This window comes from Manis pentadactyla, chromosome 8 (assembly GCF_030020395.1).
Source record: "Manis pentadactyla isolate mManPen7 chromosome 8, mManPen7.hap1, whole genome shotgun sequence".
Lineage (NCBI taxonomy): Eukaryota > Metazoa > Chordata > Mammalia > Pholidota > Manidae > Manis > Manis pentadactyla.
Window position 1 is genome coordinate 111,435,131 of NC_080026.1, and position 15,178 is coordinate 111,450,308.

At 50.4% G+C, this 15,178-nt stretch overlaps 1 protein-coding gene across 6 annotated transcripts in view; it reads left to right on the forward strand.

The window, feature by feature from the left end:
- The window catches only part of PAX2 (paired box 2), an 87,908-nt gene extending 73,066 nt beyond the window's left edge, over positions 1–14,842 (forward strand). For 4 of the 6 annotated variants that reach the window (XM_036898931.2, XM_036898935.2, XM_036898936.2 and 1 more), the window contains 3 exons: positions 9,701–9,802; positions 12,037–12,123; positions 12,572–14,842. In XM_036898931.2, the coding sequence (XP_036754826.1) occupies positions 9,701–9,802; positions 12,037–12,123; positions 12,572–12,693 (311 nt within the window). In that variant the 3' untranslated portion in view covers positions 12,694–14,842. Of the gene's footprint in view, positions 1–9,700; positions 9,803–12,036; positions 12,124–12,552 lie in introns of all 6 variants that reach the window. The other 2 variants (XM_036898937.2, XM_036898938.2) reach the window with 1 other exon arrangement.
- The last annotated feature ends 336 nt before the right edge of the window (positions 14,843–15,178 follow it).

A 15,178-nucleotide genomic window follows, 5' to 3' on the forward strand; every position in this document is an offset into this window, starting at 1 on the left:
CTTCTCAGGGCATCACTGCCATGCACCAGGAGAGCTTTGTGCAAGAGTAGTTCTCACCACCCTCTTTTTAGTCCCAGAGTTTTAATGGAAGAATGAGATTGACGTCCAGAAACAAGGCAGGCTAAATCACCAAAATATAGCTGGATAAAATAGAGTAACAAGAATTGTTAATACACAACCAAACCTCAGTCTCTGGTGCCAGAAATAGAAACTCAAAGCCAGAGTGGCATGTGAGAGACTATTGGTATCTTGGTGGAGGCCTGCTGGAGGTAGGCTCTTATTGGGGGAGGCTGGGGTTATAACACACCAGGCAGGAGACATGACCTTGGGCCCAAGAAAGGCAAGAATCTAGAACTGAGCATTACCCTGATAAAGCCAGAAACAGAGCAGGTTAACACTGTCCATGGGAGGGAAATAAAGAAATTTTTCCAATGGTCCAGGGACGCAAGTGAGAGGGAAAAAAAAATGTCTCCATGAGAAATGGAGACCCCAAGCCTGACCCTAGTTCAGAGTCTAAATTTTTGCCATGAGTACATGGCAGGAACCCCAGTCAAGAACTTACATAAAAACGTGTCCAGGATAGTAACCAACTGAGAAACCCCAGCAGGAACAAGGGCAAACCTTCTCTGTAGAGACACTCCACAATCCAGGGCACATCCGCCTCCTACAGAAAAATTTCTGCCACTAAAAATGAGCTCACTACAAAAAATTGACATACCTTATGTGAATACAAACTGTCATGAAGGGATAGTTCACAGAAGCAGTAAACAGGACAATCAACACCCCCAAGAATTGGAGATAATAGAAAAATCCAAAAGCAGCTATCAAATAAGCATACTTGTTATACTTTAAAAAAAAGATTCTAAAAAATATCAGTTTTGCATGTATCACAGTTCTAGGTCCCATGTCCCCTTCCCCACCACTGCTCAGCAAATCGTCAGGTAACAGAAATCAAAAAGGTCAAAGAATGAAGACCACACTATTGCTTTGGGGTCCAGGAGTCATGGAGGGAGCTTTCAGGCTTCCTGGAAGTAGAACCTGTCCCCTGCTTATCCAAGCTCCCAGACTGCCAAGTCTCAACAAAGAATCGCCCTTTTTCTCTGGAAAAATGTCTGAACATTGGAGAGCTATGGACAAGGACAGTACACTTCTCCCCAGTGAAAAAAGAGCCTTGTTAGCCTCCCAAACCTTGAGGAGTAGGGGAAAGGGAGAAGGTGGTTTTATTCAAGAGTTCGGGAGAGAACTTCTCTTGATGCCTAGAGACTGAAGCTCTGAAGGAATCTATGGCTAAGATCTGTATGAGATGCAGATGCTGCCACAAAGGGAAGTGCCCAGGGCAGGGAGAGGGACCAGTCGATTCTCGTCTCCTGAAAGCTGGCAAATTTGAGCAGAGGTAGGGGAGGCCACTAAGTGAAGTTCAATGCTAAAAGCAGAGGCTGCCTCCCCCTCCATCCCACCACCAAGTCTGGAGGCTTGTGAGAGCAGCAGTGAGCAGACTCTGCGAAAGGGCTGCAAATGCTTAGGAGCCCAGACTCCCTGCCCACATCTGGGATGGTCAGCAAAGTGGCCTTTTAGTAGAAAGAGGTGTGGACCCTGGGAAACCCTCCCTCCTCCTGCTTAGGGAGCCCTGAGGACCTCCAGAAACTGCCTCTTTCCTGTAGTTAACAACCCCCTTCCAATGTAAGTGCATTTCCCTCCATAAAACAAACAGCTCAGCCCTCTGCCAGCCCCCTCCGGGGGAGGAGAGGACAATAAAGGCTGAGAAATGTTTCTGAAGGAGGCTGGGCATCTCCCAGCCTTGTCTGTCAGCTCAAAGCCCCTGATTAGCTAGAGGAATTTAGGGCACAGACATCAGAGTTCCCCTCCAAACTTGAAAGGAGAGGGCCAGGGTGACTTTGGACAAGCGGCAAGTCAGAGTCCTTTACCATGGAGGCCAAACCAAACTGAGGGCTTCCCCTCAGCATCCATGGGCCCTAGACTCTTCGTTTAGGCTGAGAAGTCCCAGCAGTAAGAAACTAGCCTCCTCCAAAGATCCCTGAGGCCTCCAGCCACATCCCCAAGGACCTCCAGCCCCCAGACCTCAGCTCTGATTTAATTACAGGGGCATTTCCATAGCAATGAGACAGTGACAGATACTGCTGGTGCCCTGGGCCTGCAGTCTAGGGAGTCATTGGATCAGAGCTCTTTCCCTTCTTCCTTTATCCAATCTACCTCCAGAGGGAAAGGATATTGAAAAGAAGAGGTACTAATTCATTCTAGAACTGAGAGAGTCAAGTCACATTTGAGCAGAATGAAAACTATACCAACCCAGCCTCAGCCCAATCCAACATCACATCTGTGCAGCCCAGGCATCCCAGTAGTGCTGGGCTGTCCTCCCCAGTGGGGTGCACTGGCAGAAGCACAGGGGGCTTCTAATAGAGCTGCAGAGGGGAGGAGAGTGGGAGGGAGGATGACGGTATGAAGTTTTCCAGGAGTCTTTGTAAAGATGTAGCTCGATGGTCTTCCTAGCTGAGCTCACATTTGGCCCAGTACCTTGGGTGTTCCTCTCCACTCTTCAGTTCATCTCTGCCCTCCATCCAGGAGACCCAAAGTCTAAGCATACCAAATGGACTGTGCCTGGTACTCCACAGCACAGTCCTGCTAATTTGTTCAGAGACCAGGGAGAGAGGCCAGTTTGAATCTGAATCAAAGTATTTTCAAGAAAGCAATGATCTTTATTTCAAGGGCCTATAATAGCCAACTCAGGCTAATAAAAGGTTGCCCTGTCGAAAACACTGGGCACTGCTTTCATGATAAGTTAGGTTGTAGGAAACCTTTCAGCTGCTGTAAATGTTTAGAGATGATTGGGATATCTCAAAGAAGAATCCTCCAAAAGGTGAATGCTCCTTAAATAGTGGTATCCCAATGAATGTTACAACTATGTTTTGGGACCAAGGGCTCAGAAACATCCTGCTGGCCCCAAAGCCGCTTAGGCAAGGTCTGAAAGCCTGTTCCCCCAGAGAGCCAGCCACCCCCAAGGTGACAGGAAGACCCCCCTCTCTCTCCCCAGGGTGATCAGAATCCTTCCTTCTCCTACTATTAACTGTAGCCTCAGGGCAAATGAGCCAGCACTTTTTCAACCCTGAGCTTTTGGATGCAAGCCCTACCACTATTGTTACTTCTGAGAGGGCTTTGCATGCCTTCAGCCTGGAATCCTCCCCTCTCCTCCTCGGTGGCGGCAGGCAGGGAGAGAGGGTATCTGCGGCTGGCTCTGAGAGCAGCCTAATGCTCCAGCAGCTTAAGTGGCCGTTTTCCTTGGGATTAGGGTTTCACTTACACACAGCGCCTGAAAAACTGCGCTTTCGGAAGGATTAGAGCTGACAATTCAGGGCTCTCAGAGAACAAAATAAAGCCGGAGAGGAACTGGGAGACCCGGAGTACCGTGAGACTGTGCAAACAAGCTTAACCTCTGCCCACCCAGCAAGAGGTCTCTCTTGCTCTGAGCCCATCGGTGAGCCTGGGCCCAGCTTCCGAAGCACTAGCACCTGCCCAACTCCAATCTTCATTTGCAATTTGCTAATGGAGCCAGAGAAAGCAGAATGGGGAAGTGAAACCAGGAGAAGACTGGGATGTCTTCCCCTCTCCCTGGGCCTCAGTTTCCTCCTCTGTAAAATGAGGGAGTTGGACTAGAAGAGAGCCAAGTTCCCTTTCAGCCTTTTGAAAACGTGATTCTCCCCAACACTCCCTAGCGTTTTTCCAGGATCCTGAGGCTGCAGCTCCATCCATGGTCCAGCTGAGTTGGAAGGAAGCTGCCTCTGGTGGGGTGCTAGGCCATATGCTATCACTGTCCAGATGTGGGCAGTGTGCTAGGAGGACGGGTGGGAACAGCAGGACAGGTGTGTCCAGCAGGTTGGCTGTCGAGTTGCAGACCTCACTGAGCCCACACGGGTCTGGACAGCATCCCTGTCTAGGACACACCAGGGACTAAAGGTCTAGCTGTTGGTGGGAAGCAAGCTCAGCGAGGAGAGCAGCCCCCTCTGCTGGCACCCAGAGCAGGCAAGTCTCAGGATGAAGAGCTGTGGGGCCAAGACAGTGCCTTGGGCTGGGGGCCCTCACCCAGGCACCTCGGGCCCTAGAGAAGAAAACTTCAGGAGGACTTGGAAACCTGGGAAATAAGAAACAAAATGAAGTATGTGGGAAACTCTTTCCCTCTCCTTTTAAAGAATCTTTGACAGACTTAAAGCTTGTTACTTTAGTGAATTATGTATAGCTTGATTGTTATAAAGTGGTCATAATTGGCATAGTAAGTGTAAATGTACAGTGTATTTTAGGCAGTAATTACTAATTTAATAACTGTGTATTCTTGGAAGTATTATAAATGCTTGTGTCAAATGCAGGCAGAGACTGCCAACCTTGAAGCAATATAATGCCTTCATTTTCGCTACCTTATGAGACACAGACAAAACTTGAGGAAAGGATAGTAAAACAAGAGTTATGTTTTCTGGCCTTAGGGTCCTCCAGAGTGTCAAGAAGATAGCAAAAGTGCTCATTTTCAGAGAACGATGCTGAGGCAAAGCATCTCTCAACTCATTGAATATAACTTTTGCTGTATAAATCTATGTCTAATAAGTCTTGCAGTCTGGGCCATCACTGAGCCAGCATGTCTCTGTGGCTTCGGCAATGTCCCTTCTATGATGTCCTTGGCCTTCCAAATGCTGACATTTTCCTAACTTGAGATATAAACCTCTCTGCTTCTTCACATGTTATTTTGCTGTTCTTTGTATGATCTTGTTTATTGGTACAATTTAAGTAGTTTCAAACAAACCAGTGTCTTTCTTATGCCAAAAAATAGAGGTTCTTTCAGTCTTTTATAAACAGTGCTCATTAATCTTTGAGTCACAAATGCTTTTGAGAATATGGTAAAAGCCATCTAGATATCATATGTGTGTGTGTATAACATTTTATGTATAGCTTTATGTCAACTCCCTGAAGTGTATCTATGGAGTTCTACAGGATCAGTGAACCCCAATTTAAAACCCTTGCTATAGAAAATGGAAGAACCTGAAATGCACAACAAACAAGAAATGACACGATGTTCTGTTATAGGAAGGATTTGCTTAGCATAATCCCAGGTTCCTTTCCTGGACCAAATACCTATTTTTCTGGGTCTACAATATTTGAGAATGTCATTCTAGAATGAATTCCCAAGTATACTGCTTGTTCATGTTCTGCCATCTACTCAGTGTGAAACCTTGGACATAATACTTAGCCCTTCTAAGCTTTAGTTTCTCATCTATAAAATGGGGATTAAAAACAGATTAACATCATAGGTAGATATGAGGATTAAATGAGATAATAGATAGAAAATATTTAGGACAGTTCCTAGCATATAGTAGGTGCTCAATGACTGCTAGCTAGTCTAGGTGCAAGTAGAAACACAACTCTGCCCTTGAATCTTAGACCTGACAAAATAGCATAAATTATCTGGCAACTGAAATTTGCCAATTTCTTAATAAAGTCCTTCACTTTGCTTTTCTCTGTACTTGTAAGAGCAACTGCACTTAGATTCTCCAAAACAATTGATTTGATCTGGCCCATTTGGTAAGGAATGTCTGACAAAAGTGCCCTGTCTGATTCCCATGTAGTGATTGCTGTAGAAATTGGCTTTAGAATCTTCAGGGACTTCTGCAGCTGAACTGAGAAGACGTCCTCATCAAGTACAGTGCTTCTAACACTTCTGGGTACTTTAAGATTCCCAACTACTACGGTTTCTTGAAGAGCCTCTTTGTTTTTTAGAAAACTCTCAAAGGAGATTAATACTCCACCCCATGGAGTTTTACTACAGACTTTTGGTGTCAGTATTTTATTCTTTGTGTCCTGTTTTTCTTGCCTTATCTTAATGACTGTGGTGACAGTATGAGTTTTGCTTATTGGATGACTTCTTTTCATTTTCTTTAGCTCTTCTGGGGATTATCTGGCTTAATGTTATCATTAAAAGACAGTGTGGTATAGACAGCTTCAAACATTGGCTTTCTCATCTTCTAGCTCCGTAGCCATAGGAAAGTCATTATGCCTCCATTTTCTCAACTTTAAAACAAGGAAGTTAGACTGGTCATCTCTAAGGCTCTCTCCCTCCTTTAAAGCTGTCATCTCAGGAAGCAAGGAGCCACATGAAATGTCCATCCCTTTGTAACATGTGGGCTTTTATCCATTTGTGATTCTTAGTGCTGTTTTCATGCTACTGACATTGTCAGTGAGCAAAACAAGTACTTTACTGCTTTTTATCTTCTGTTGGATGGCGCATATTTTATAACTTAATGTGTTTTGCCATGTAGCTGTTTTCTCCATTCTGTGCTTTTGTCTGTCTTAGGGAGGTGGCTGTGCTGTCTTACAATTTTAGAGTCTGTCTCTGCTTCCATTTGTCCATCTGTCTGTAGTAATGCAAGTCCCAGCACTCTGTTAATACCTTCTTGCACAGATCCCATTACCCATTCATATTCTCTCACCAGAAGAGCTTTGCTCAGAGAATGCTGCTGGGCAAATGGCATGATGGTCTTAATAATTTGAAAACTTCCTGCAGTGTGTGTTTTCCATTATTGACAATGGTGTTCCAGAAGAATATATGACTCTAGCAAGAGTTTGTTCAATCTTTTCCTGCTCTTCAGTACCACCTGTGTACTAATGAAGCCATTGAGAGTGCTTTATATGTAGTGGCTTGCACCTTTGTTGGTTCGGGGGTCCTGAATGAGCACCTCTTGGTGGTGCTACTGATGTTACAGAATCTGCAACAAAAGCACAGCTGTATTCAGAACATCAGGAAGCTTGTATGCCTTTTGCTCCTCATGGGCCTCTTCTTTAAAAATGTCTGAAAAGCACTTCCCTGGTTCAGTATTTAAAATAGAATTTAGAAATGTGCCTTTCAATCAACGGTTCTGTGGGGGACTCTCAACATGCAAAAGTTTCTGTATGCTGGAAGTTGGTCTTACCATTTTGTAAGAGAAAAAGCCAGTGGCAATAAACATTGCAAGAAGGGTGACTCCAGGTTAGCTAGAAACACCTATCTACTCATCCAGACTTTCTTCCTCTCTCCTGAAGATAAGTCAGGGGTTGTGTGATAAAACCTTAGATTTCAAGGAATTCATATCTGACAGGTTGTTGGAACTATGCAGCTGAAAATTAGAATTCTGATGCATTTAAATTCCTGTTTATTAAGAATGAAGCATTCTTCTTTTCCTGGCTGCTTTGTTGACATTAAGATTGCAAGACCAGGAAGCATTTTGTTTCTATCTCATTCTTTCCAATTTCAAAACTTCTACATCTTCCCTAAGCCTCCTCTGTCTTGGGCTGTTTTTTTAAACCAATAAATGCCATATTATTAATCTCTCAAGGAATTGATAGATATTGCTGCCCTTGTCCATTTCAGATCCACTCCACTGAGAGATGGCTGGGAGGCGTGTAACCTTTATTGACAACAGAAGTCAACGAAAAAAACCCACAACAAAGCAAACAGATTGTTTCTTATATCTCTCTGCGAGTCTGAAGTGATCTCTTGTCTGACATTGTACTCCACTGTTTGTTCTTGAGTTTTAGGAAATATAAGATATTAGCTATAGCAGATAGGTATAGAGGGTGGTCATTCTATTGCATGAGTAAACGAAGTCACAATACATGAGTCCTTCACTGTAAATCTTTCAGCATCCTATAAAAATCCATACTCCATTGTCAAACTATTTTTAGAGAAAAAGCAGATTCTAACATTTACATTTTGTCCCAGCCTTTACTACTACTTCAAAGGAGAACAACACATATGAAATGATTAGAAAATAATATAACCTACCTGGAATTGGCTATAAGTGCAATAGAGTGATAGAGAATTACCCAACAAGTACTTATTTAGCAACTACCATGTTTCCAACTATGCAAGATAGGCAAGCAGAAGACAGGGCCCTGCCCTCAGTTTGATTTGATCTTTTGAGGAAGCCATAAAATGACACAGCAGAGCTGATGCATTATGACCTGTAATGACATTATAAAATAAACCTGGAATATATAAACCTACACATTATAAACCTGGTAAACCATGGAGCACAGACATTATAGCTTAGAAGAGAAAAACTTCCTTAGTGGGTAGAATGGTAGGGATTTTAAGGAAACTGAGGAAGAGGAATAAAATGATGCAACAAATCCAACAGATGTTGCTAAGGAGAACTGACAGCACTTGGTGACAGACTTCATATAGAGGGGGAGGGAAAAGGCTGTATCAGGAAGGAATACAAAGGTTTTGTCTGCTGGTCTTCAAGAGTGACTAGAGAGAAAATGAGTCTGCTTTTATTCCTGTTAGTCTTGAGGTGACAGTGGGACAGCAAATGAAAATGTGCTGCAAGTAACTGGAAATGCAAACACCTGAGCTGTATCTATGTATGCTTAGGAGAGGATGAATCACTCAGATATGTTAAGGTAGGGTGAGGAACTCAGACGTCTCAGAAGTGAGAGGTGAAGTCAACTTCAAGGGGAGAGTGGCAAGGAAAGAGAGAGGTGCTTTGGATAGCCATCAGGAGGATGAAGACTAGGACAACTGGTGAAAAGAAAGTAAACTGGGCCAGAATGCATAGGTCTCTGACTTCCTCCAGCCACACCTTGCCTTTCTGCCACTGGACAGAGGGACTAAACTGAGAGAGTGGCACTGGCTGAAGAAGAGGATAAGGGAATTTAGGGAGGATAAATGGGACCCAGGAGACTCAGGAGAGCAGAAAGTAGTCTCTAGCGCATGGGAACATGGGAGAGGGGAGAGGGCAAATAATTGTCACTAGAGATTGGAACATGCTACATTGCAAAGGGAGGTGGTGACCTCTACGTGGCAATGGAGGGGACAGGCAAGGGAGGGAGGCCACTCAGGGGCAGCTGTGTTCCAGAGGAGATGTCTGTGGACCATGGGTGTCTCCCTAATACTGGCTTGCTTTGCCTTCACTCCAGGACACTGCTAAGGAAGCCCTGCCTCCCACCCTCCACACTCTAGCTAATAGAGGCCTCCAGGGACAGGAGTCCAGCAGCTGGTTGGGGGAGCAGGTTTGCTCATTGGAACTTGATCTGATCTATTTGCATTGTTGGCTCAAAACTCCTGATTCTATTCTGGGATGGTTTTCTATCATTTAAATTTCATAAACACAAACAGCACAATAGCCCACTAGCTGGCCCCCTGCTCTCCACACCTGGCAGGCCCAGCCTGCAGCTCCATTTGGAGAGGACAAGGAATACCCATCAGTCAATCAATATGGTGGTAGCAGGGTGTCCTCCAAGCCTGAAAGAAGGATGGGATATTAATGAGGGGAGAGGGAAGCAAGAGGAGGTCCACTGAGCTACTGGAGAGACCACAGCCAAATATGCTGGGAAGGAGGAGTAAAACCAGGTCAGCACCCTCCTTTCTCCCTCTGGGTTTGGGCTACAAAGAGACAAGCAAAGGTAAACACATACACAAATGAACACAGAGAGAAGGCCTACAGCATAGGTGCATACACACAGCTGATCATAGGTCAGACACTTAGGTAACAAGTTTAGACACATGTGAAGGCACACCTGAACCTGCTCAGTCAGACATACCCCCATGTAACTGCACACATCTCCTCCTCCTCCCAGAATTTCCTTTCGCAGGGAGTACCCTGGTATGCTTAGAGGCACGTCCCTCTCTTCCAGGCCTCATCCCTTCCCCTTTGTGTTTTTCCAGGTCGTGACATGGCGAGCACCACCCTGCCTGGTTACCCCCCTCACGTGCCCCCCACTGGCCAGGGAAGCTACCCCACCTCCACCCTGGCAGGAATGGTGCCTGGTAGGTGACAGTGCTGCAGCTGCCTGATTTAGGTGGGGGGAACTAAATTGCGGGCGAGATTCTGAGTGGTCTGCAGTCTGAGGCTGGGGGTGGTGGGGAGACCCAACACGCCCTCCCCCCAAACCACTGCTATTCTCTCCCTCTCTCTCCCCAGAGGCTGCGATTAGTTCCTTATTCTTCCTCAGGCGCAAACCAGAAAGGAAGTTTGCAGAAATGTCCCCTTGTGCGCACCCCACTGTACGTCACGGCCCCTCCACAGTGCCTACCCACCCGACCTGTGCTCCAGGAGCACTGAGCCTCAGCTCTGCCCTCAGGGCCCCAGCCCACCCCCAGCCAGCTGACACTGCTTGGAAGAGCCTGTCCTGGTTTCCATGGAAACTTGGAGCCAAGAAACATTTCCAGGGGCATGTCAGTCACTCAAACAAAGCCAATGTGGTCCACACCAACCCAAAGGAAGACCCCACCCCAGGCAGGAGGGAGCTAGTCCCTAATGAAAGAGGAGCAGAGAGAGGGCAGGCTATGGTAGGAACCAGAGAGACTTTGGCTTCAGAGACAAGCTAGAGCACCCCCAGTTCTCTTCAGAGGAACCTGGGCTCTCATTGCTCCTCTGGAGCTCAGGCCCATCCCCTGGTTGAGAGGAGCTGTGTTTGGGCTGTGTGCACCAGAGACGCAGAGGCTGTATTTAGCGTCTGGTGACTGAAGTTGGAACGTGTGCTCTTCCCAAACCCCCACCCCAGATTGGGAGCCAGGCTTGAAGCCAAAGAGAGTTGAGGCTCCTCTTTGCATAAACACCAAAAAACTTATGTCTTAAAAAGGGTGAGTCTCACTGGGCCTGCACCCTACTCCTGCTGGCTGCCCTCTTGTGTGCCCCTCTCCCTGAAAGCTCCTCTCATATGGGAGGGTGTGGAGATAGAAGAGGGTGACTGCTCCTATTCCTGGGCCATCTATCTAGGCACAGCCCTGGTTAAGCAGAGCTTGAGGGTGGGGAGCAATGGCAAAGGGGGAGGTCGCTGCAGGGTGTTGTAGAATAAGGGCTGAGGGGAATTAGAGGAACTGGGTAAGGAGAGCTAGGAGTTGTGGAAAAGGGGATTCCTGCCCAGATTTGGCATACGACTAGAAGTGTTGGGGGCAAAGAGATTCTTCCAGGGAGGTCCCAGCAGTGAGCAGGTGGAGGCTGGAGAAGGTCTTAGAGAGGTGGGGGTGCCGGAGAGGGGAGTTTGCAAGGAGGTGGGGATGAGGGGAGCTGCAGAGAGCTCATGGTGGCAAGGGGGGAGTCGTTAAACAGAATCTAGTGCTGATGAGGAAATTACACTTGTTTCATTAGCGATGGGGAAGGAGATAGCTCAGTTCCTCTTGGTCACAGTTGAGCTCAGAAGCTCATTATCCTGCTGCACGCATGCTTTCCCTCCTCGTCAATAAACAGGCTTTCCAGTGGCTGCATCCCCCACCCCCACCCCAGCTCCCTCTCTGAGAGGGGCCCCTTCTCCTCTACTTAACCCGCGGTTAGGGATCACTGTAAACAGTCTGGGGTCATCACACAGGAGAAAGGGCGAGGGGGAAACCCGAAGGCCTGGCCTTTCTCCCGCGGAGGGAGGGAAGTAGCTTCCGACGGCTCCCAGCCCACGGGGCCCTCCATTCACCGCCCCAGACCGGCTGGCAGTCCACCTGCTTCCCCGCCGCCTCCTTCCCCTGCTGCGTGGCCCATGTACCGAACCTCTCGAGGGAAAAGCGCAGGGTGGTGTTTCCCAGCAGAGCCCCCACTCCTTGCACTGGCACTGTGCTGAGATGCCATTCTTAGGACTTTCTGGGACGAAGTGTCCCGAGGGCCTTTCTTCAACACCCTCCCCTGCTTCCACCCCTTGGGGCTAAGGCTCCTGGAACCAGTCTCCACTAAAAAGGCCCTAGCCCCCAGCGCAGCGGGGTAGGCACGCCTGGACCAAGAACAAACCCTGCCTGGGAGGTCTGAAGCCCCTCCTCTGGGAGAGCCCCGGGCGGGGTCTGTCTAGTAGGTCCCTCCTTGCCCGCGTGCGAGGCGCATCAGTGCTTCTGCATCCCATTCCGACCCCGGCTTTGCCCACGCCGACCGGGTGGATTGCTCTGCCCCTGCCGGGCCTGCCCGCCAGCAGCGGGATTTGCCCTGCCTGCTGCACCTGCACCTTGGGCCCAGGGGAGGCACGCGGAGCGCGCCCAGGCGTTGTGCGCGTCTGATTCCCCACTCCCCCACCCTCCCGCAGGGAGTGAGTTCTCCGGCAACCCGTACAGCCACCCCCAGTACACGGCCTACAACGAGGCTTGGAGATTCAGCAACCCCGCCTTACTAAGTGAGTAACGCCACCTGGCTGGCCGGCGGCTCAGCGCGTCCGCCCGCCGACCCGCTCGTCCGCGCTGCTTCCAGACGCGGGTCCCACTCCCTGCGGCCCGACCTTTGTGGGCCGGACCGGGCAGGCTCGTTAGTGCGGCCCTGAGGCCCCGGCCCCATTAAGGACTCCCGCGCCTCCCGCCCTTCCCTCCCGACGCCTCTCTCCCCGGCCGCTGGAAGGCTCAGGGCCCCCCCGGAAGGTCCGCAGTCGGGCGGCTGCCCCTCTCCCAGGCGGTGAATGAAGCTCTCCCGGGGACGACCGGCCCCACACGCCAGCCGAGGTCTCCCTGCCCCATCCCGCCGGCCCCAGCCCCGGGAGGTCTTTTCTTTCCTTTTTTGTTCTCCTGTTGTGCTCTCACCCAGCCCATTCTTCTCCTGTGTTAACTTCCAGGTTCCCCTTATTATTATAGTGCCGCCCCCCGGGGCTCCGCCCCTGCCGCTGCTGCCGCTGCCTATGACCGCCACTAGTTACCGCGGGGACCACATCAAGCTGCAGGCCGACAGCTTCGGCCTCCACATCGTCCCTGTCTGACCGCCAGCCCCGGAGGGAGGGCGCACCGACGCGACGCCCCCGGGCCACCGCCCCAGCCCCACCCCTATACCAGGACCCCTGCAGCCCTTCACGTCACCCCGTCCACGGCCGGACAGGAAGCGTGGAGCCGCGGGCGGGACCCTTAGGGCCGGGCCTGCCGCCCCCAGCCCCGCCCGCCGCCCCTCCCCGCCTGCCGGAACTGCGCCGTTCCGCCGGGAGGGCCGAACCCAACGCCTCGGCCTCGCCCGAGCCAGTCCCGAAGGGGACCAGCCGCCCCGTCGGACTCTGGCCAGGCCGGCCGCTGCGCTCGGGGGACACGTTTCTGTGACACACAATCAGCGCGGACTGCAGCGCGTCCCAGCCCGGGAGCAGCTCTCCTCGGCCGCCCTGGCGCCGGGAGGCTTCGCTGGAGGGACTGGGCAAAGGAAATAAACAAAACGGTTTTCTGCAGAAGGAGGAAGAATCTCCTGCCTAACCTTCGGAGAGAAGTCCTTAACCCCCGCGCCAGCTGGACTGCCCCCACCTTCCAATGTGCCCTGCTCCAGCAGGTGGAATGGCATGGGGGCCGGGCGTTAGGATCGCGGGTTGGGGTCGTCAGGTCTTTCCAAAGTTGGGACCAAAGACACACAGGTCCCAGCAGCTCGCGCCCACCAAGTCCGACTCCTGGCTCTTCCCTGCTCCACCTGAACTGCACGGTTCCCCAGGGCCCAGGCATCCCTGCTAGTGACCAGACTCTCAGCCCCACCCTGCCCCTACCTCAGTGTCTCAACAGTCCGCTGATCTCCCCGTTTCCCCTCCTTTTCCCATCCCACGACGCTCTGCATCTCTCCTCCCTAACTCATCGCCCCATGCGAGGCTCTCCCTTGCCTGCTGCAGAACCAATTTCCGTAGGCCGCGGGGCGCTGGTCTTCCCCGAACAGTTACTTGATGTCCCCTCTCCCGACAACCTCTCAATCTGCCAGTGGTAGGAGCAGGTTCTGAGCTGGCGTCTGAGCTGGGGCGGGGTGGAAGTGGGGGGCTGCCCCACACCACCCTCACACACCACCCCCCAGCCACCCCCAGCCTCCTCCTCCAGCAGGAACCGAACAGAACCGCAAGAATTACATTTATTTAATATGATGGTCTTTGAAAAAAGGGAAAAAAACAATACAAAAACCCAACAGGCTGCTGCTTTATAGGAAGACGGTGTGCCGTGTGAAGGCGAAAACCCGTGTATATAACCCCGCCCCGCCCGGTAGAGTCCCCGCTGCCCGCCCGCCTTGCCTGTAGATACGCCCCTCTGTCCGTGCTGTGAGAGTCGCCGCTCGCTGGGGGAAGGGGGGGACACAACTACACGCCCACTAAAGCACAGCACGTCCTGGGGGAGGGGGGGCATTTTTTTATGTTACAAAAAAATTACGAAAGAAAAGAAATCTCTATGCAAAATGACAAACACGGTCCTGTGGACTCCTCTCGCCTCTGTTTTGTCGGCTATTTCTCTGTGATTCCGTGTTTTCGCTCTCCCCCGCATCTCTGCCCTCTCTCCATCCCTCTCTTCGCTTCTCTCCCCCTCTGTCTCTCTCCGTCTCTGTCCCTCTCGTCTCTCTGTCTCTGTCCCTTCGTCGGCCTCTCCCCCCAGCTCTGCTCCGGCCGCCTGGCCCTCGCAGGCTAGCTCCGAGGGGGCCTCTCCGCCCGGGCCTGCCCCCTCGCGGCCGCGCCCGCGCGCCCTGGGTCGCCCGCCCCGCCCCGTAGTTGCTCTCTCTCGGTAGCGGCGATGCGCCCTGCATGTCTCCTCACCCGTGGATCGTGACGACTCGAAATAACAGAAACAAAGTCAATAAAAGTGAAAATAAATAAATAAATAAAAATCCTTGAACAAATCCGAAAAGGCTTGGAGTTCTCGCCCAGATCTCTCTCCCCTTCGAGCCTTTTTTTATTTGAAAAGGAAAACGAGAAAAGAGACTGGTTTAAGGGAACAGCCGGCGCCCAGCCAGGTTCCTGTGGCCCGAGCGGGGCGGCGAGGGCGCCGAGGTTCGAACTCCGAGGCCCGGTCCATTCCAGTCCTTGTGGAGCTGGCCGGGCAGGGCCCCATAACCAGGACCAGCCGAACCCTCCAGAGATCCCCGATAGCTCTGGTCTCCTTGGCCACTTTCAGCGCTTCGGTTCGTTTCAATTCTTTTTTCTTTCTTTTTTCTTTTCTTTCTTTCTTTCTTACTTTTTCTTTTTCTTCTTTTTTTTGTGCACATGAGAAATAAATAATAATAATAATAAATAATAATAATAATAAAATTTTGTATGTCACTCCCCATGGCTCCAAGTTTGTCTCTCCTGTCTGGGACAGGCCTCCCCTCATGATGCGAAAATAACCCCTTCAATGATCCTGCCAACTGCATTCTCATTGCGACCCCCCTCCCACCCCTTTGCTAAGACCCTCTCGCCTCAATTGAAGGCAGGCAAAAGCCCATGTGAGTCTGTACTTAAGTAGCCACCCTTCCCCACCCACCCC